The following is a 21,807-nucleotide window of genomic DNA, read 5'->3' as shown; positions in this document are numbered from 1 at the left end:
ACACACACACACACACACACACACACACACACCATGCAAGGGGTCGAAAAAAATGTTTTCTGCTTCCAACAAATTTAGCTTTGCGTTTTGTGTTCAGTTAGAAATCCGGTGAGCAGATTTGACCGACTTCGATGCTTGCTGTTTTCCCTCTGTGCTCTGTTTGAATGAATACAGCTACAACACAAAAAAATGCCGCCAAAAGTTATTCTCGGTCCTCGATGGATGAGTCCTTTCTTTCTTGGGTTACCCTCCCGAGTTTTCCCTCCAGCCCCACGTGGGTGAAACTGTTGGGAGGGATTGGCCAGAAATTTGACGCAGACGTTCACGGCCTCCAGAGGGTAACCTGTAGAGAATGAGTGGATCCTCTTACTCATTGTCCATCAGTAGGTTTAATGTATTTGTTTATGGCCTAAGTGGTTGGACTGAACAGTGGACCTACTGTACAACAATGTCTTCTTCAGGACTTTGCTGAATCAGATCCATTTGTTTGTATACTCTACATATTTGTATAATACAATATTGTTAGCTGGCTTTCTTGGCACAAATCTCGACATGGTTCCCACCCCGTGCTGTCACTTTCTGTTGTGCTATTGGGCAGCTAGCCAAAGCATTTTCTCATAGTCAATCCTCTAAAAGCTTGCCCTGTCATTTCACTGAGCCTTCCTTCACTGTTAAATACATCAGTGCTCTGTGTCTCACCCTGTTTGAATAATCTTTGATGATATCACGTCCCTCCTCTCCCACTCCCTTCTCTTCTCTCCGTTTTTCTTTGTTTCCAATGTATTTGCATTGTCTTGGAGGTCTTTTTTGCAGGATTAACCTTCATCCTTGAAATGTGTCGGCGCTGCCTCCTCCCCTCTGCTCAAAATCTCTGACACGGGATCATCCTCGCTCCACCCTGCGTCTGATTCTATCTCCCCTCCTGCCCCTCATCTTTCTCTCTCCCTCGCCCTCCCGCTGCGTGAACTCTGGGCTGACAGGCTCCTGTAGGGCAGTATGAAGATTGCAGTGTTGGCGCCGAGGAAGCTCGCAGCTCTAATTTGTTTCAAGGTGAAGCGGGGGTTCTGTCCGCGTAGACGAGAGGCTCATCAGGCGCTGTGTACGATCCCAGTTAGGGGGCCCTCGTCTCTCTCTCTCTCTCTGGTGCAGCTGCGTGCTGTCTATAAAGCCAAAACATCTGTGGAATGAACTCTCAGGAATGCCTCGCAGATTTACTGACTCCGTCTCTGACCGGCAGCACAGTGCATTGCATTAAGGTCATTGTCTCTAATACCAATATAAGCTACGACCGTACGAGTGTTCAGGTTGTAGCTTGTCATGTTCGGTATTACACTCCAAGCTCCCTGCAGCTTTATGAAACCATGTCCAAGTCATCAGTGTTCTTGTAATTATTGCAATGCTTGTAGAAAGGTCATGATAACTTATTAACATGTCATAATGAGGTCTCTGCTACGTTTGACATCAATTATGAGCATCCTGTAGCCTCTCTCAGCTCCAGTTCAAGCAGCCGCCGCTATTTATACCGTGGTGGGAGAGGCGCCGGCTCCCCTGTTTGCATGTTGCCTCCAGATGTTCGGGTAGCAACAACATGTGGCTCGCATACAGGAAGCAATCCGTTATTTGACTTTGGCACATTTTTTATTTATTTGTTGCACTTTATCATTTGGGGTTTTTTTTTTTTTTTGCACTTATGCATCTGTTGAATAATACATCTGCTCCAAACATGGGAATATCTGCCAAAAATGCATCCTGGGAAATGAATGTGCATACGTGCTGGAGAGTTATCTTCAAACCAAATGTGTGAATGTGAATGTGAAAGTCATGCTAGTTGTAAAAATGAGGTCAAGTGAGGCAGCTTAACAGAAAATCTGTGCAGAGTGTGAATGAAAATGACAGCTTTTCATTTTCTCCACAAACACAAAACACTGTTTTACAGCCCGCTTAATAAGGAGGGTCCAGCATGGAAACTTATTTATTTATCTTTACACAACAAAAAAAGGATACTTTTGTTTATTTTTATACCTCTGAATCGATCACATTGAGCTGTTTCAGACTCAGGATAACCTCCCTGACCTCCTAACTGAGCTGCATCCCTCCATCAAAACAATTTCTGATCATTGTTTAGCCGACCTCTGTCTCTGAACGCTCAGCTTGTGCCACTCTTTATTCCCGGGACAGCAAACAGGTGGTAAACACGCTGATCTTCTCACAATCCAGGCATCAATACACTCCTCTGCTTTGCTTTTAATATAGACAGGCTGTGAGCTGAATGTCAATTAGTTGTTTTGTGTGCGTCTGCCTCTGACAGATTCTGTCTCTTTGTGTCGCAGAGTACGAAGACGCCAGTTTGTCATCGTGGGTGAACAAGGAGCGCTTCCAAGGATACCTGCAGATAGATGGATTTACACTCTACGAGCTCGGAGAAACAGGTGGCGTGTGCATCAAATATCTCATCCATTATATGTTTCAAATAGATTCTTTCTTTCACATTTTTAAGCGCTTCTTTCTTTTTAGTTTTTGTGCAAATTATTCTCAAACATGCACCTTATTGTGAATGTTGATTCTCGAAGCACAAAGGCAGAGACTGCTTTTCAGTAAATATTAAAGATCCTGTGAGGAGTTTTTAGCCGGTGATGAAAGACACTGAGATGAACTCTGATGCCAAACTAAAACTAAAATCATCCCAAAACCAATTGATTGATCACCTTTAATCCTCAGAGTGACACAAACTGCTCTCTGCAGAGAAAGCTGTGCCCACTAATATGAGATAGAGATACAGTATTCTATTTCTCAATGTGCACTGTACTCCCATCAGTGACGCACAATGGTTGGATTTTTCTTATTTAACACATCTCTGCAAAACGTGCTGCTCGGTATTGGCAGGTCTGAACACTGAAAAGTCTCTAAAGCTTTCTAATTGGATAAACAGCATGTGACTGATCGAAGGCGGCGGAGTCCGAGGCTCCTGTCTGTTAAAATAAGTTAGTTTAGAGAGAGTCGAAATCGAAGTGAATTTGCGAAAATAGAATCAACAACCTTCTCTCTAAAGGGCTTTTCAACGAGGCATCAAGTTTCATTCGCTCCAGCTCGTTGTGGAGAGCCTGAAGACTTTTAAAAGCTCTAAAAGACACAGTGTGAAATCCTCATGGTCTGACATATACTTTAACACAGAGACAAATGGTACTGGGCCGCAGAACGCTTTCCCCTTTTTCCCCCCTTATGGGCAACCAGCCTTGCTTCGACGTGCTGAATCAGTGTACTCCCTTCTTGGATAATCTCAACCTTTATTTGTGTCTAATAATGGTCATGTCAGTAATAATGATCAAAGTATGTGTAGCATTAGCAGTAAAAGATAACTATGTTAATTCTAGAGGTTGAAGTGCAGCTGTAAGATTCACTTGATATTAATGATTAGAGATTATAATTGGAGTCGAGGGGTGGGGAAAGGGAGTGGGCTGCTGCAATGAACCAGCCCCCCATGATCAAGTGGAATCTACGAGACAAGAGAGATCAGAATATTGATGAATACTCTCAAACTGTTAATTAGATGTGTTTAGGCAGGCAAAACTTAAGGGACAGAAAAACGGAGCTGATGGCAACAAAAAAAAGATGACAAACTAAACCAAAATCTTTTCCACAGATTCACACTCTTCACAGTTGTATTTTTCTTAGTGGTGCAAAAAAACTATTTGAAATTCTTTGTCCTCAAGGCTAGAAATGTACTTGAGGACATCAACAACAAAAAAAAAAAAAACTTTGAAGAAGCGTCTCCACTGCAAACTTTTTAACCATGTCAGTAATTAGTATAATTTACATGACATTTATATCACGGCAGTATGGCAGCTTTCAGTAGCAGTTTCCACGTCCTTTTTATGCAGCCTTCTTTCACGTAACATCCAGTGTTTCCATGGCAACGATAAAAGTTTCACGTCTGTCATGGTGGCTCATCATGGGTGGCCGCCACAACAGGACACGTCCCGTTACAATCATCAAATTATGGATTTGTATCGCTTTGATAACTGTTGGAAATATTTGAGGTAATGTAAGAACTTAACAAAAAACTCAATTTTTTATTAATTCAGATATTTTCATGGAAACATACTAATAAAGGGTGGAAGGTGAAAGATGTGCAAATCCTACTTGAAAATGCTGAATAATACATATAAGATATATATATTTTGTTTTACATACCCTCAAACTATCCACTCAACCACCATGAGTGACCACCAGGGGGCAGGCTGGTTCTCTACTCCCCTCAAAAATTTGCTTTCTAGCCTTAAACCATACACATCTGCCACACAGACCTTTTTTAAGTTGTGTAACAGTTCTTTTTTTCCCCCTTTTAAGTAGACCTATTTGTCATGGTTTTTTTTTTGTTAGAATGGCTCAGAAATAGCTCTTCAACCTGAAAGTGACCACTTGTTTCCTGATCAAACGGAGCAGAAAGCCTTTAGCTAGCTCCATGTTTGAGTGATGAATGAATAAAACACTCTTTCTTTCTTTTTCCCTCCCTGTTGAGAGGTGATCCGTCTCCTCCAGAGCCTCTTATCTGCCTGCCGTTGTCTTCTCATCCTCTTTTTATTTTATTTTTTTTATTTGTGTGTGTGCATGATTGTGATTTGTAATCCCTGTCTAACACCACAGGCAAATTGGTGGCGATTGGAGTCATCGATGAGAAGGACCCCACAGAGGAGAGTGGCAGGTACAAAGAGCACTCACAATTAAAAAGCATGGCTCTGAATAAACGACTCCCACAGTTACCACAATAGCTGCTTTCAAATGAAGATAAGTCTTGCTGTTATTGTTCGAGCCTTCCCACAAATTGCAGACAGTGGCTAAAAATAAGGTTATTCTTCTACTCGTGTGGTATTTCACTCTCTTCTCATTTGCTTTTAGATTAAAGACCCTGATTCAGAGGGTGGCCAAGGAATACAGAGAACATTTTAACAGGTAAGGCACGAGTCTGTGAAAGATGAACATCCAATTTATACATTTATTCTGGGATGGTGCGCTCACTGGGGAACCGTCGCCTGTCTTCTCTCACGAGCAAGTTTATGCCTTTGTCTGTTTTCGTTGAGGTTCAGTAGAAAAGGTAATTATGCAAAATGTCAACCCTCCAAATATAGGTGTGTTGTTTTTTTTTTTTCAGCTGTCAGTCAACAAACTCTGCTCCGGTTTGTATTAATGCATCATTTTGTGTTTCTCTCCCGCTCCAATTGTGAAATAACAACTAGGGATGGGATTTTTGTGTTCCACGCTGCGTTGTTTGGACCTGTTCTTTGACTGGAGAGGAGCCAATCAAACAAGGCGCTGAATACAAGGGAGGAATATGCAGGAGATGTAGAATATCCTGCCTCTTGTAGTTTTACTTTTTCCTCACAAGGGACAGGAAGAGGTCGGCGAGAAAGATGCTTAAAAACAGAATGTGAAGGAAACAATACGATCAGATGTGCTGTTTCTTACTAATTGTAGGTTAGCACAAACAAGGTGGTTGAATTTTGTGAATAACATTAAGTAGAGAATAAAAACATAGGAGAAAAGTAAACAGCAGCGTCCTCCTGCTTGTGTCCCGAAGTCTAAATAGAATAAACAATGTAAAAACAAGCTATCAATCTATTAAAATAATAATCCTGTTTGATTAGAGTAAAATCTGTGTTTAATCATGACTAGTTACAATTTCTAAATACTCGTTTTTACTGAAATACTTGAAATCTGCCACATTCAACGGCAAAGAAAGCTACCAGCAGTATTGGAACACAGCCCAAATAGTTGATTTAGAACTTTTAGGTGTCTTAGGCCTCGTCCACATGTAGGTGGGTATTTTTGAAAACTGAGCTTTTTATGTGCGTCTTGGCCTTTCATACGCTAACTGCGTTTTAGGTCACTGAAAACGCTCCTTCGGTTAAACTCCCTCCAGGGTGAAGATTATAGAAACTCCGGTTAAGGTGTTCATGTGTAGACGGGGAAAACTGAATCCTGGGATTGATAATAACTTGTTTTTTTGACAGTAAAGGGAGACTGGATTGTGCAGTGCAGTTCATCTATTTCACTGATAATCCAACAAAAGAGGAACATCGGGCTTCATGAGCAAACACATTTTTTTTGTAATCACATCAGCTGATAATAACCGGCTGTGCAGGTTTCAATTTCTCTTCTGTCGGGGTTCATCACAGTTCATTATCAACATATAACGTTTGTTATGGGACAATCGCGCATAAGCAGGGTAGTGTGAGTGCGCCCTCAGTCATCAGCTTGGGGACCCGCGCTCAAAACAAACAAGTGCTCAGATGAACTGTCCTGTATTCAAATCAGCTGTAAGGTCGCTCCTCTGTGTCCGACCCTCATGGCTGAACACTGCCAGCGTGTCGGCAGGCGAAAAACAGGATTTCCTCCGAAAGGATTAATCCAAAAGAAGTCTCACATTTCCATCATCATGTTATGCTTAAGCTTTTCTCACTCTGCCGCATCATCGTCCGTGTTTCTCAGAAGAGAGATTTCTTTAGCTTTTGAATGAAGGGGTGTATCTCAAACTGCCATGATCAAAGTGTTTCTCCCTCACCAGGCGTTCCCATTAGGACTGATTGAATTACACAGATCTCTATCATCAGTTCGACTGCTATCCGCCACACTTCTTCTCTTCTTCTTCTGTGTTTTGAACATTTTTGAGTGCGAGATCCCCACTGAGATCAGAGCCACCTGCAGGGCTCTGACGCAGCTCTCTGTACTTGTAATTACAAGTCGCAGGTGTCAGTGTCCCCCTCCTCCTCCTCCCTCTCCAGAGGTTGTTGAAGGCAGCGCAATGTCTAGAAGATCACAGGGGAAGACTGCAGCATCTCATGGTGCTCACTGTGGTGGTGTGCAGCTCAAACAGTGTTGGTTACATTTGAACAGAGCAGTGAATTCAGCTGTCGGATCTGAGAGGCTGTGTGTGGGTGAAACTCCCCTCAACCTTGTGCCTACATGTGCGTAAATTGCACTTGTGGGAAAGTCTGATTTCATCAGCTGGTGGGCTGAAATTCTGCAACAGTCGTTATTGTCTCGACAAGACCAGACAAGTAGATCTGACACAAAGGGTTCTCTCACGAACTGAATCTCTTCGAGCCCTCGTTTGTGATCCAGATAAACACGTCTCTCTGTGTGCATGTGAACACCACATCCACAATATGATCAAAACCGGGATAGGGCTCATAACCAGCATACTCAAGTCCATGTAAAAACTCAGTGATAACCTTCCCTAGAATATACATGTAGTTTGAATCTGGCCTCAATGCCGCCCATGAAGATAACCAAAGGAGAGGTCTGTTAATAAATATATATATATATGTATATATATGTATGTATGGGGGGTCTCCTGCGGTAAGATGTGACATTAAAAAAATAGACGCAGAAGTAGCAGACTGAGCAACAGAGTCCGCTACACGGCGCTATAATGAGAATATTTGGCTGTTTGCGTTCACACATACAGCTCCACCTGGAAATATCAGGAGTTTTCTGCAACTGTGAAAGCCCTATAACTTAGACATTTCAACATGACCACAGGGAGGGTTTGAGTAAATAGTCCAAACTTCAACTTTTTGCAGACATCTATGAGTGTTTTCCTCAAAGTGTGTTGCTCGTTCTTGCCCTCACATTGCTCCATGCGTTCTTGAACACACACAACTTTCTCAGTTGGCTACTCGCCCTTGTTGGCCGGTCTGTTCATCAGTCAGGCCAAAAAAAAAAAAGAAGAGTCAGTGGGAGTGTGAAGACGGTTCTCGACTGGAAACAGACCCTGTGCTGTAAATATCTTTTTTTTTGAGAAGACAAATTTAAAAAAAATAAAGTTGTGTAAAGCATCAACATCACTGCATCAATATGGATTCACCGCCTGTCAGTCATGGACGTGTACTGATGTTCAAACGGACTTTTTAATGAGTTCTGTTCCCCCGGTCTCGCCTGCTATTGTCAGCAAGATTATCCCTGACACAAAATGATTTTTATATCGCATGCACTGGATTTATTATAGAGTTCAGCCACTTCATAATCATGGCATTGATATAAGCTCAGGCAGCACCCAGGGGAGAAATGTGCAAGATGTAGCTATGATTCAGTATGAATATAATATATATGTAGAGGCCTACATAATCAGTCATTCAGTGGAAGTCAGTCTCTGGACTTCGCATCCCCCCCACCCCCCCCGTTTTCTCCCCCCAGTCTACCCACAATACACTCTGCTCCGACATAGTGCTGCACAATGAGATACAAATTGAATTCCTCCTCCTGCCTTATCGTTTAGATAAATCACCTGAGTCGCTTCTGTGGTTGGAGGAGACTGGGAGGAAACGTGAGACGGCCCAGGAAGGCGCTTTGGGGATATATACATTTTATTTTTTCCCTGCTTGGATGAAAATTATCCCAGTTTTCCACAGTGAGAACACGGGATTCCATTAAATGTGATTTTTTTTTTTTTTTCTGTGTTGTGCAGGAAAGTCAGTGTTCCAGTTTATTGTAGTGATATGAAGCCCACTGAGACAGAAAAAAAAAAAACCCCTCTCTATTTATAGTGTTTCACATGTTGTTTTTGATGCTCTGTTTCTCTTTCTCACGTCACTGATTTGTCTTGCCTCCCCCCAGAGACTTCCAGTTTGGCCACATGGACGGGAACGACTACATTAACAGCCTCATTATGGGGTGAGTTTTCACATTTGACTTACCTCCTCCTCTCTTTCTAATGTCACCCTCGTCTTTCCCTACCACTCAGTACCTTCTGTCAGATACTTAACCAGGTTGAGAGTGACTCATGACGCCAGCTTCTACTGCAAAAGACGCTCTCTTGTGGAGAAGTCAATTATACAGACGGACTGTCATTTCTTTCTTTTAGTGCTGCCGGCAATTTAAACCCCCTCCCGCCGTCATGCACTGACGCTTACAAAGGAAGCACACAAAGGTGGAAAAGGCTGCTGGAAATCTTCTCATGTGAGAGGCGGGATTTAAAGAGCAATATAGGAGGTATAAGGCAATGCATGGATTAAATCTATAGCGGTCATGTGATTTAATAGCTTGACAAAGATCCGCACTAATGACGCCGAGAGCCCCGCTGCAAAAGCTCTGCGCCCGGGCCGAAACCGACCGTATGCGTGTCTTACTCTGAAAGGGCCCTGCAACTGACATCCCACACTTTTAATTAGACAGAGCCCCCCGCTAGTGCTACAGACCAGCAGGGCTGAAGCAGTTGGCGTGTCTGTTTTGTGTCTACCATACCTACTGTATCTAATTATGTGTCTTTGTGTAATGTTGTGGGTGTAGTGTGTAAGAATCCGCGAGCGTAATAGACCGCTGCAGGATGTTCTTTTAATTTGAGCATGTTATTGTTTGTATGATGGAGATTATAACCGACACGGTCTCCAAAGTGCTCTGTAATTAAAAGTGTGTCAGCGCGTACAGTAGAAGTCATTTTGGGATGCATGACAACACTGAGCGAGCAGATTCTTGGACGGTTCTTCAGATCGGACAGACACTGTTTTGTTTTTGGATGAAAGAGGTGATGAGCTTTCCTATTTTTATTTTTTTTACCAGTATATATTACATGTATTTCCTCAGGTTTAACAGGGCTGACTCTGGCCGCTGCAGCACTGGATTAATTGCCCTCCTTTTGAGGAATGAAATCCTGGCCTGTCAATGTCCACTAATTCTCTCCCTTAGGAGAGCCGTGGAAATAAATCTGATGGCTTTTTATCCCTCTTTCTGTCATCGCAGCGATTACTGTGTTCTGGCAGCGGTCTGTCTGGCGTAAGGCTGCCCCGGCTTTCACCAGAGGCACATAGACGCGCTTAGGAAAACGCACCGTCGCTCACACACATACAAGCATGAGCACCACTCTAAGCCCGAGGCTGTCTCTGCCTCTGTTTAAACGTGGGATTATTGCTAACCCCTTATATAGAATGCATTGTGGGCTGTGAAAATCCTGAAGTGATGTGAGGTGACTGTAAAGCCCCTGTGGGAAGAGGAAAGTTGTAACCATAGGAGGTGAATGAGCAGAGGGATCATTACATCCACACAAAGCAGCCGTCATTTCATTTGCATACTAAATGGTGCCTTTGTGGAACTTCTAATAAATGTGTTTTTGGAAACGCTCGCCATTCGAGCGGCTAACAAGTGACAATAGCAAGTCTCGGCTAACAAGTTTACAGTTTTTAATGAAGTCCTCCTTCAATAATTAAAGCTCAGAAAAAATGCCCCTGGTAACAGAAAGGGAAAAGAAAACTTGAGGAAAAAAAGAACTAATGAACTGCTGATAATGAGGCCCATTAAATAAGTAAAAAAACAAAACAAATTAGTACGCTATGGATCTTAAGGAATGAATGATATTTATTTTTAAATATTTACAAAGATTTTAGAGAATCCAAGTATTAGTTTTTACTAGGAGCTAGATAAGAAGGTTTTAAGCCACCCACTGTGCATTAAGGGACGCTGGTGGCTGAGGGGCTTGTTGTGCACCATGTACAGAGGCGAGTGTCCTCGGAGCGGGCGGCCCAGGTTTGGCTCCTTTCCCGAGCGTTGTTCCCCACCCTCTCTCTAACCCTATCCCCAGTTTCCGTCTCTATCCACTGTCCTGTATCTCCAATAAAGGCACAAAAAGCATATTTGCAAAGAGATCAAGTCTACAATTCTACAATTCACTTTGCAGACGCTTTTATTCAAGCGACGTACATCAGAGAGTAAGAACAACACAAGCAAGGATCTAGAAAAAAGGGAACAATGTCAGTAAGAGCAAACGATCAGCTTTGAGTCTGATTGGACACACAGGTGCTGACAGGAAGTGACCAGAGGCAAAGCACAACATTGAGGGCAGTTCTTGAGAGCTCTAATCAGTATAGAAACCATCTTATAAGTCATCGTTATCAAACAAAAACCATCGTCACTAAACATCATCAATAATATGGAGACCATCATCATTAAGGTAGTCAGTTAGTGTGTCACCGTGTAATGTCCCAGAAAAACAACAAATTCTCGTTTTTTTTCTTTTCATTTTGCAAGAAAAGTGGAAACAAGAAGATTGTTAAGTGAAGTTTGGAGGTGCTGGTCATCTTTGAAAGAGCTTTGCCTGTAGCTGCTTCCCCCCTGCTCCTAGCCTTGATGCTAACATAGGTACATAATCAAAACACACATACTAGAGCTGTATCTTTGCTCCCCCCCCCCCCCAACTCTCCACAAGAAGCCTGACCGAGTGATGCCTCCTGTTTGCAACATGCATGTTATGACCATGCTAATCTATGCTAACTTCACTAAACATTAAAGAGTAGCACTGAAAGGTTAGGCAGGATAGCAAGTTAAGTGTATTTACGCAAAACTCTGAAGTTTCCTTTAATAATCAACTTCAAAAGTGAATATAATGATTAGCCCTAATTATACTGCAGCTCTTTTCCCCAGCTTACAGGATATGACTTTAATGTGTGCTTTCAAGCTGTTTTAATGCTATAGCACAGTATATGACCCTTCATTATGGGCGGCAAACCCCGGTAGTCTCCACTCACAGAGGTGCACAGGCTAATCCATATTTATTTTAAATGGGTGCCATCTGTTGGAGTAGGCCGGATATCAGATGGAATACACACTCGTGTTGTGTGTGTGTGTGTGTGTGTGTGTGTGTGTGTGTGATTGCATTTCTCAGCTGGACAGAGTTGTGGGGCGTTGATGAGTCTACTGCTCAGGCGTGTGTGTTTGCGCTCCTGATCTCAGCTGGGTGGTGGATTGGGACAGTGATGGATATGAGCGTGCGTGCGTGTGTGATGTGAAATTTGTTGCCGGGTTGAGTAACACCGCAGGGATGTGAGTGTGGCAGCGCTGTGATGGACTGTTGGTGTGCCTGAGTGTGTGTGTGTGTGTGTGTGTGTGTGTGTGTTTGTTTCTAAGCACTTGGATACCTTATCTAAGCCTGGGTTTGCTGCTTTGTGCGAGACATGTGAAAGAGGGATTGCTTGTTTATATGACCTTGTTTGTTATCTCACTGAGCTCTGTAATTCCTCTGCTGATTTGTGGAAGTAAGAGGGCTTGAGAGCCAACTGTGTGTGTGTGTGTGTGTGTGTGTGTGTGTGTGTGTCTGCTTCTGTGTTTTCTTCTAAAATGAGGCAACACCACTGGACTTCTCGGCTTCTTTGTGTATGTTTAGTCTCAGCGTGGATGCAGAGTTACTTTCTGCTGGACTCCCTGCAATTCCCTTGTCAGCTATAATTTGCAGAGGTCTCTTTAACTGTGACCGGCATGGACCCATACAGCCCCTGAGTTGCACGCGGTTTGCATAAAAGATAGAAGAAATGCCACCCTGAAATAGGCCAGGCTGCAGAATCCTCCCTTTGAAAGAACGCCCATGGGAAAAGTTAGGTTTCTCTTTAGTACAAAGCCTTTGTTTATCCCTCTATTGTAATCTCCGTGTTGGAATTTGTTCTTTAAGAAACCACAATTTGTTCGTACCTAATGATGCACTTTGATAATGGCAGCTCAAGGTGCTGAGGTGAAGCAGATTAAAAGCTGTGTATTCTTGTTTTCCTCAGCGAGGTGACGGTGCCCTCCGTTATCATCCTAAACACTTCCAACGAGCAGTACTTCCTTCCCGGCGAGCCAATCGAGACCATGGAGCAGCTGGTCCAATTCATCAACAGCGTTTTGAACGGTTCTGCACAGGTACAAATCTTCCCATCTTCCCTCCTTCCTCTCCCTCTCCCTCTCCTGCTTCCTGTTTACACATTCAGCTCAGTGCAGCCCCCCCCCCCCCCCCTTTCCTCTCTTGTGTTGTACCATTGTAATCACACCAGTAGTCTTCATTAATCAGGCATGTTGCTTTGCATTCTAAGTCCCCCCCTGGAAAATATTTCCCCCCCAGATGAGGTATTTCTGCAATCTTCTTTTGCATGTTTAGATTTCATACCGCTGTCTCTTCTGAATAGATTATCTGCAATATTTCTGTCGTCTTACTCACACACTGGAATTACTACACGACTCTGTATTGTGTTCTAATCCGGAAAAAGAAATGTCATCGCCCTCCCCACTCTACACGAAACTCACCAGATGTATGAAACCATAAGCCAAACAGCCAGAGGTCCTCCTCTTTTTTCTTTTCTTTTTTTTCACCTCCCTAACAAAAGGTTCGAGCTATTTTTTGCTCAGCAAAACAAACCGCCGCCCACCAAATAAACTGGAACAGAAACCTCCATGTTTCTGCAGTTCGGTTCGAGCCAAAGCCTGGACAGCTTCAGCCTCTTAAACGTCGGTGATGAGGTGTCTCGGGGCTGGTTTGTGTGTCATGCAGAAAAACACACAATAATGACAGTTATATATGCATTCAAATACAATTAAAATGATGAACATGGTGCAAAAAGCATCAATAGTTTCTTTAAGGAGGCCTTTTGCGTCTTTTCTTAGGAATGTGGAAACTTCTTGCGTTTCTCCTGAGAAGCTGAAGCACAAACCAGTCAGAGAAAGACAGAGTTGACCGGCCTCAGGGTCTCTTTTGTAGAATTATTCAGAGAAAATCACTTCCATGACTTCCATGGTTCATAAAACTAATTTCTTAATCCTCGACCATTTGCCCATTTGAAATGAAGCAAGAACAACTTTATAAAAAATGAAAAATCCTTCCTCCCTACTTATGCAGTCGTCACACAGCGTAAGCCTAAGTCTGTGCAACAGCTGTTTCCACAGAAATCATCTCCTGCCCACCTCCAGCGCGTCGACAGAAGTCTTGCTCAGTCATTGCTCACTAATTGGCCGTCCTGACGAATTAGCGTTGGGACGGATCACTCATCCACAGTCCAGGTGGTGTTTCCAATAAATGAGCTCAGGCAGACGGGACCTGCTGGACGGTAAACAAACCAGAGTGGAAGCAGTTAATCAAACAATGCTTTAAATGTCTGACCATATGAACAAGAAGATGCTGTTATGTTACTTCGGGAAATGCCCCAAGTTACTGCATCAGATTAAACATTACAAACTCTCGTTGTTCATATGTAGGCATTAAATGTTGTCTCTCTGCAGGCATACGGAGGAGATGGCATCATCCAGAGGATCAAACGTGTGGCCTTTGATGCTCGATCCACCATTATGGTAAGTGAGAGTTCAAACCAGGCTGCTACATATACACACACTTTTCCCTCGGACTTCACCTGTAGTTTCTCCTGCCAGACCCCGAGCACTTTATCTGTTCATAGCCCGAGTGGGCTGATGTGAGAAAACACCGGGATATTCTTCAGAGAATTCATCTCAAGTCAGTGCATTGATAAAGGCAAACATTCTCATCACACCGTCGTATAGCAGACTCTGTTGCTTCGTCCGCTACTTCTGCATCGTTTTTTTACGTCATGTCTCACCTCAGGAAACCCCCCCCTCGCCACCCTTCCTGTCTGACAGAGGGTCAGGAGAATCTCCGGGGCAGTCCTCCTAAAACAATCTCGATATTTTCAGAAGTGAAGATGTGAGAACGACTACATTCACTCTCTTTTTTTTTTTTTTTTTCAAGCTCTGTTTTGGTCTCCACCAGCTTGACGTCAGTTTCATGTTTTTAGCAGCTTAAATTCCCTTTGCTAGCTACTTCCTGTCTGCTGTTTGGTGGTGAAAAGAGTTCATGAAGTCCAGAGTAGTAGATATTGCGGATAAACCAAAGCAATGGGCTGCAGGGAGAGAAACACTTTTGGTAGTCGTAAGTCTTAAATGGACTCAGGCAGAGTAGAATGATAATACATTTTTTTGGCTCGTTCACATAACATAGTCATTTTATTATATAATGCATATTCCGACTTTATAATAAGGTTGGTTTAATGTTACTGTGATTGATTTAACAAAGTGACCTGCTACAATAATTGGTGTTCTTCTGTTCCAGCCCTGATTTCTCTACAGCTCTACATTTAAACCAATCATCATCATCATCATTATTATTATTATTATTATTATTATACTCCTGAACACCTTGCTTCACATACGCTTCTCACCCTGCTTCACCTTGGCTCTGTTTGCCAGTCGAGGGTAAATACTGTGTATATATGAAACCTGTGCCAAGTTCAGTAAAGCTGTAATACAAATGCCCCGAGTTTCCTGCTCTCTCCCTGTGGGAATAAAAAACAACTTTCAGAGGACGAAAACCTGGCGAATATGCAATGCAGGCAGTAAACACAGAACGGGCAGGGAGAAAGCAGGCAGCAGAGCGAGGGAGGAGGAGGAGGAGGAGGAGGAGGAGGAGGTGGAGTAATGAGGGAGCAGAGAGGGTCAGGAGGCTGAACCTGCTTCTCCTCCCACTTTGTCTCTGAAGTTGCTGCTTCTTTTTGGGAGAACGGGTGTATTTTTACCGAGGGTGTGATAGGAATGTAAATACAGCTGTGTTGTTGGTGCTGAAACCGCGGGTAGTGGAGCTGCCCCTTAACTGTGTCCTTAAAGAAACGCAGAAAACTCTTCAAGGGAAATTATAGATTTGTATTTACGGAAAAAGGTGAGATAAAAGGTAGAGGGACTTCTGGAGCTTGTAGAAGTATTTTTTCCTGAAGGTTTAACATTTCAGCTGTCCAGTAAGAAAAGTCTTAAATGGACTCAGGCTGTCAGAAATCGTCAAATCTTTTGCTTCCAAACTTAAATTATGTGTCATAAAGCCGTGTTAGAGCATCATTTTCAGGATTTCATTGGATTCACTGCAAGCAATTAGCACCAAAGTAAAAATCTGCGTCCTGTCTAAAGGGTTCGTTTTTCACCTGTAAGAGAGAGGAAATAACCCCCCCCTCCCTTCTTGCTTCCCTAAATTTAGCACGCTGCAAGTATCACCATGGCTACTCTCCCTCACGGTGCCATGATATGACACAGAGGAGATAGGCAGCAGCCATCAGCTTGCCCCCAGAGAGCCCATCTGAATGCACGTCTGACAGGAGCATGAGGAAGCAGCCATTAGACCCAATGACTCATAGCCAGCTCTGTTAGCATAGCATACCCATTTCTACCTCATGTAGCATCACAGCAGTGGCAATTACCATCCCTCTTCCAGTGACAGTGACTGGAGGGGATGTGAATATTTCTCGTCTTCTCGGCTCAGCGGCTGACAGAAGTTGTGACTGAGGACCCCCTTCTAGGTACATTGTATCCTATTATATTAGAGCCAAATGATGAATCCTGCTATAAAAAGGCCAGGTGACGCCATTTTCACTTGGTTCATTTGAAGAGGAACTTGCAATGTTGTCCTAAGCGGGGCCATCTTTGTGCGCTGAGGAGACGAGGGGTTGTGTTTCTAACAGTGTGTGTGTGTGTATAACCTTAAATAAGCTTCATTTTTATCTTCCAAGATCAGAACTTGGATGTAAAATAGCCGTTCTTGTCATGATTTATTTTCATGTCAATGACTTGGAACGTGTTCAAAATAGCAAATTAAATGATTACAGCAAACAAAAGAAGAAGCCGGCTTTGTGTGTACAGAAAACATCTTCTCACAGACTGGTGAGTAACAGCGAGTTCAAACTCTACCGTGTAATAGTACAACAAACCCCAGAGGATTCCAGATAAAAGGCTACAACTCTTCAATATGGCAGTGAATGTAAAAACAAACCAAAACAAACAGGGCAAATGAGACTAGAATAAAACAATACAGGCTCTCTTAAATTATGAGTGAAATTTAATTCATTCTAAAATATTAAAGCCTGCCGAGTTTCTGCAAATGATTTGTGACCTGGCTTCTGAACACACTCAGCCCAGCTTAATGGTCTAATGCTAATGAATGAATATATGAATGAATAAAAACATAAAAGCCAGTCTGCCATCTTTTAACACAAAATATTTTTGGATCAGCCCTCCAATAGTAATTTAATTCACTCTACTTAAAGCGGTGAGGCTTTCATTACTGCAAACACCGGCTGTAAATAGAGATCTAACACTTTTATTAAACGGCCAACTACACATTCTGCACCTGTGCTTCATTATTTTTGAAGGTGCTGAAAGAAGGCAAGAAATAGAGCGTTTGTTTGTGTGAGCTCTGTGGCACAAACAAAATAACTAACAGGGCCGGATTCTACCAATTTAAGGTCGAGGGCAAAAATGAGCTCCTGGCCCCCCTTCATCCTTGGTCTTCCCACTTTCTCTGTTTGTGCATTTATATTTGCCTGAGCAGTGCACCAGCCAACTTATTTATATTCAATCCCAAACCCTAAGACTCAAATCACACCTGGAACATGATCCCCAAACTCCAGCGAGTGGTAACTTTTTCATCTGAATGAGTCGGCACTTTCTTTTTCTGCATACATTCAGCCGGACATTTTCTTTTTGGGAATCAGGGTTATCATGTTGAACATACTTTGTCCTGCCAATGACATTATTAGTTGACAGAGGAGCTGCGCCGGCTTTTCCAATAACCAGTTAATTTCACCGTTTGTATGGCCATTTTTTTTCTGCATTCTGCCATATTTCACAGTTTAGCTTAGTAGCTAGCTAGCCGTGTACGAAGAGGACATCCCGACTTCATTTTTGGCAAAGCTCTAATCGGTCAATTTGCTACTGTGATATTAAAGCACTGAGCGCTTTCGCATCAACGTCAGTTAAGTTCTTAAGGGCTCATTGTTCAGGGAGGAAAATGGAGATTCTGCATAGTAGTGCTACCTACCAATCTAAGTTGTTAATATGATTTAAATCAACACAAAAGATGAGGGTGCAATATCCATAAAGAGTCCACTGGATTTAAAAATTGTAAATAACGGAAGCCTAAATGTCATCTTTTCTCTCTTCTGTTTGTTCTTGCTGTTCTCTTTTATTCCATTATTTCTCTAACACTCCCATTTTTGTCTTCCTCTCATCTTTTATCGCCTCTGTCAACACATCAGTCAGTGTTTCGCAGCTCTCCACTGCTCGGCTGCTTCCTCTTCGGCCTACCGCTGGGTGTAATTAGCCTGATGTGCTATGGCATCTGCACAGCCGAGTCGGATGACGGGCCAGATGACATTGACGCGCTCAAGAGGGAGGGCCTGACGGACGAGGAGGAGGAGGAGGAGGAGGAGGAAGAGGAGGAGGAGGAGAGGCAACGCGCCGCTGAGCTGGAGGGCCCCGACGAGGAAGACGACGGCGGGGAGAAGGATCCCGAGGAGAAGAAAACCGATTAACACAGGGGGCTCCCCGCTGGATACAGGATGATAGGCCTCGTCGAATTCAGTGACATGAAACTCGAAGACATATCAATGTATTACAGTTCTGCTTCTTTGTCTTTCATATCACTTCCCCTTAACGCCCCTCTAGCACAGACGACACCCCCCCCCCCTTTGAGTTTTGTGTGTCAGTTTATAAGGTCAGCTGCTTAGCAGAGCCATCAAATCACTTTTCAAAGACGAGAAGGGATGGCTGTGAACCAAAAATACAACTTATTTATTATGATTGGACAAACTAGTGGTTTTCTCCATGTGATATGTTACCTTTTCTTTGTTTTGTTGTTTTTGTAACCACCTCAATGCCCTTATTATCTTTGTTTTTTTGGTCATATTCCACATTTTCTTTCATTTACTGTTCAATATGATAGCCTAGAATATTAGAAGCTGTAGATAGTAGATATATCTTGCCTTCAAACTGAATTCAACTTAAATACAGAGACATTTTGTTCCCCATCCCCCCCTCCCACCTCAAAGTGTGTGTAGGCTTATCACATAAAGCGATTGGCGTTTAGAAAGCAAAGGAAGTGCCCAAGAAGGAAACTCTGCCATAAGTGAATCGTGCTTTTTCTATTGTATGTTATTGCCTGAAATGAGTTCTTCTTCTAAGGAATGCAAAGTGCCGAGCATTTCATGTTATGTCTCATCCCAGCCACCTGTAAGCTGTTACTGTCCATTCATAAACAGAGCTGATGGAGAACAGCTGGAATGGTAATTGGTTTCAGTCTGTCTGATGCTGAAATATGGCAAATGCACCTTTTTTTTTCTTTTTTTTTCGTACTTGTTTCAAACCCAGCCTGCTCAAAATTCCCAGTGTAGACGGGTTGTACCTGTGCAGCAGACACCCATAACATGCACCAGTAGTTCCTGCAGCTTTTAACAAGACGTATTCTTCAGATGGACTGGCTCTGTCTGCTTCCATATTACAATCTGTTCCCCGTCACTGGTTGCTATTATTGAATTCAGTAGGCAGGTTGAAGTTTACATCCAAATGCACTGAAAAGTACAGCGAGGGTTTAAAATATAAGGACCATCTTCCTACTACTAAGTCCCCTCCTCTTTTTTTTTTTCTTGGTATAAAAGAACTGAGAAACTGTAGTGGAGGTTATTTTCAGCTTTCTCGAGGCAAATCCATCTCGATCCAGCTCTTGTATCCTTGTGAGAAAGTGGATGTAATGATGGCTGATATCAAGTAGGGGGTTATGGCTTCCTCCAGGGCAAAGGTTGGCCACTTCACTTTATGACAAGAGCAAGTGATCCTGGAGTCTGCTGCACTCAGTGTAATGCCGTTTTTTATGAAAAACACACAGTGGAGTGCACCTTGTTGGATTTAGGGTCTGATGGTGCCTTTTACTCAGCGGGGCATTTCAGAGCAACCTGAGAGCTTGTGACATCATCTTGAGAGTTAGGAGAACATGTGTCCTTAAGGAAGGCAATAAAAATGACAGAAAACCTGCTTAATGAACACAAAATCTCAGGCTTTGACTTAATGGTGTTTCCATGGCGTTAGGTCATTTCAACCCTTCTCTCGTGTGTTGCCTGGAACTACAATCCATTTTAAAACTCTTATGAAACCAGTGAGAAAAGCTACGGAGCCCCTGAAGTCTTAAAAAGTAATATCTTATGCACACAAATTATGAGATAATTATCTTGTGCCCACTAGTTATTATGTTGTGTGCACAAGCTACCATCTAACTTGTGCAAACAATGTGTTAATATCTTGTTTGCAATATCTAATTGACTCGCATGAAAATAAAAAACATTTGCATTCAGTAAAAATATTTTCAAATTACATAAAGTCAAAAACTGATGATGTAATTAGTGTGTTCACTTTCCTGCTTGGAGAAGACAATTTAAACTACTTCAATGTCTGACACACATACATGAAGCTACAGGTAGCAGCTATTTAGCTTAGCTTAAAACAAACAATTCAGGGCGATGGCTAGCCTTGTTTAGTCACATGATGATGAAATCCACCAGCAGACACTTTAAAAGTTACTAATAAAATCTTTAAAGCTACATCTTAAAAGTATAACTTCACTTTGTGTGAGTCTTCTTTAGTTGCCTTAACACTAATAATTTAACAGACAATAAAAAAAGTTGTTAGCTATAAGGTAGCTAACAAGCTTAGGAAAGAGGCATTTTAGCTTTGGTGTTTATGCTAAGCTAAGCTAATCAGCTGCTGGCTCTAGTTTTATAGCCATTCAGATGATATATTTGTGTTTCAGTCTTCTCTTCCAGTTCTAAGCAGGACAGGAAATCATTTGTGTTTTCACATTACTCACCAGAAACATTCATGCATTCAAAGGCCGACGTGACGCTCAGAGCTGCAAAGTAATTATAAGTTTGAAATGAGCAATGTAGGCATCTGTAACGGGCTTTCTCTCGGGGGGGGGGGGGCTTTTAACACGCTGTAATGAACGAGCATTAAGTTCATGCTTGACCTCGGGAACAGAAGTGTAACACGTTCATCTCAACGCTCCACTCTTGTAGATCCACGTCCTGATTTATTTCACACATTTGGTAAAGTTTCACAGACTCGTTGACAACACAGCAGACCGTTAAGATTCTAAGAGTGGGCCTTACCTTCAAAAAGGGTAATGAATGTTTGGAGCAGTTTCTGCGAGTATCCCCTTTGTGTAACTTTGTGTTTGATAGCTGAGGAATAAGACGGCTCCAGGATTTGATATAAATGTGTCATCGCTCTTTTCATTGTGCTTTTGCAGCTCAGTTAATCTGGTACCTTGGTCGACTTAGGCGCCTCGACCTAAGCACACTAGTTGTTTTGAATACGCAGAGTTTTTCTGTGTTGTTACTGTGAAACTGCACTTACGGAAACCATGCCCTCACCTTGCCTTCTGGTCTTTGTAGTTGCCTACCATTCTCTGCCAAACTTCCTTATTGGGGTTGAATTGAGACTGTCACACTTTATAACAGGATTGAAAGATTGAAATAAAGATTGTCCTCTTTTTTTTCTCGTCGACTGCTTTCTATGTTTTCCCTTACATTGACATCTTTTTTTTCTGCCCTGTCTTCCACTTAGACATCTATTTCTCCATCTGTCTCACACTGTCACACGCGCAGATGTTTTTCTTTCTCGGCAGGCGTAATCCGAGGTAGAGGTGTCTCCTCAATTATAGCCTCACATAATCACATTTTGGGATATCTCGGCTTAACCGCGGCTGATTGCATTTCTTGATGTGAAACTCATTTATTTTGCTTCTCTTTTGGGAATAACGGCGCTCACTTATCTGAGACGTGACTCTACATAATGAAAAAGCAAAATGTGGCTGTGTACTTCCTGAAAACTGACCCGCGCTAACAGAGATTGAAGCGGGGTGGAGGGGAGGGGGAGTAACTTTTGGAAACGGTGATTGGTTGGTTTTATGGTCTGAAAAAGAAGGATGTTCATTTTCCATCCTCTGTCATTCTAGGGATAAATTACCACAAAGAGGGAGATAATATATGACTACATCAGAATCAGTGTCATCGAGTGGTGCTGACGCAAAAGTAATTCATCGCTCAATTACCTCGCCATATATTCTGAGAATGAGTTTTATCGTGTGGTAAATGAAGGAGGCCTGCTGTCTCTTTTTCTTTCTCAGGACCAACAATCTAGCGCACCAGACAAGGGCAATTACACTGCTGCTCGTTCTGACGCCTGTCTTATGTTGAA

General features: G+C 42.7%; 1 protein-coding gene across 1 annotated transcript in view; it reads left to right on the top strand.

Moving 5' to 3' along the window:
• Window positions 1-21,102, top strand: part of LOC109983759 (protein disulfide-isomerase TMX3) — a 33,730-nt gene extending 12,628 nt beyond the window's left edge. The window contains exons 10-16 of the mRNA XM_020633611.3: window positions 2,331-2,429; window positions 4,645-4,702; window positions 4,897-4,950; window positions 8,614-8,670; window positions 12,531-12,660; window positions 14,011-14,079; window positions 17,817-21,102. Coding sequence (XP_020489267.1) covers window positions 2,331-2,429; window positions 4,645-4,702; window positions 4,897-4,950; window positions 8,614-8,670; window positions 12,531-12,660; window positions 14,011-14,079; window positions 17,817-18,092 — 743 coding nt within the window. The 3' untranslated portion in view covers window positions 18,093-21,102. The remainder of the gene's footprint in view (window positions 1-2,330; window positions 2,430-4,644; window positions 4,703-4,896; window positions 4,951-8,613; window positions 8,671-12,530; window positions 12,661-14,010; window positions 14,080-17,816) is intronic.
• Window positions 21,103-21,807: the final 705 nt, after the last annotated feature.

Source organism: Labrus bergylta, chromosome 20 (genome assembly GCF_963930695.1).
Source record: "Labrus bergylta chromosome 20, fLabBer1.1, whole genome shotgun sequence".
Taxonomy (NCBI): Eukaryota; Metazoa; Chordata; class Actinopteri; order Labriformes; family Labridae; genus Labrus; species Labrus bergylta.
Note: the sequence above shows the minus strand (reverse complement) of the source record. Positions and strands in the feature narration are given on the sequence as shown.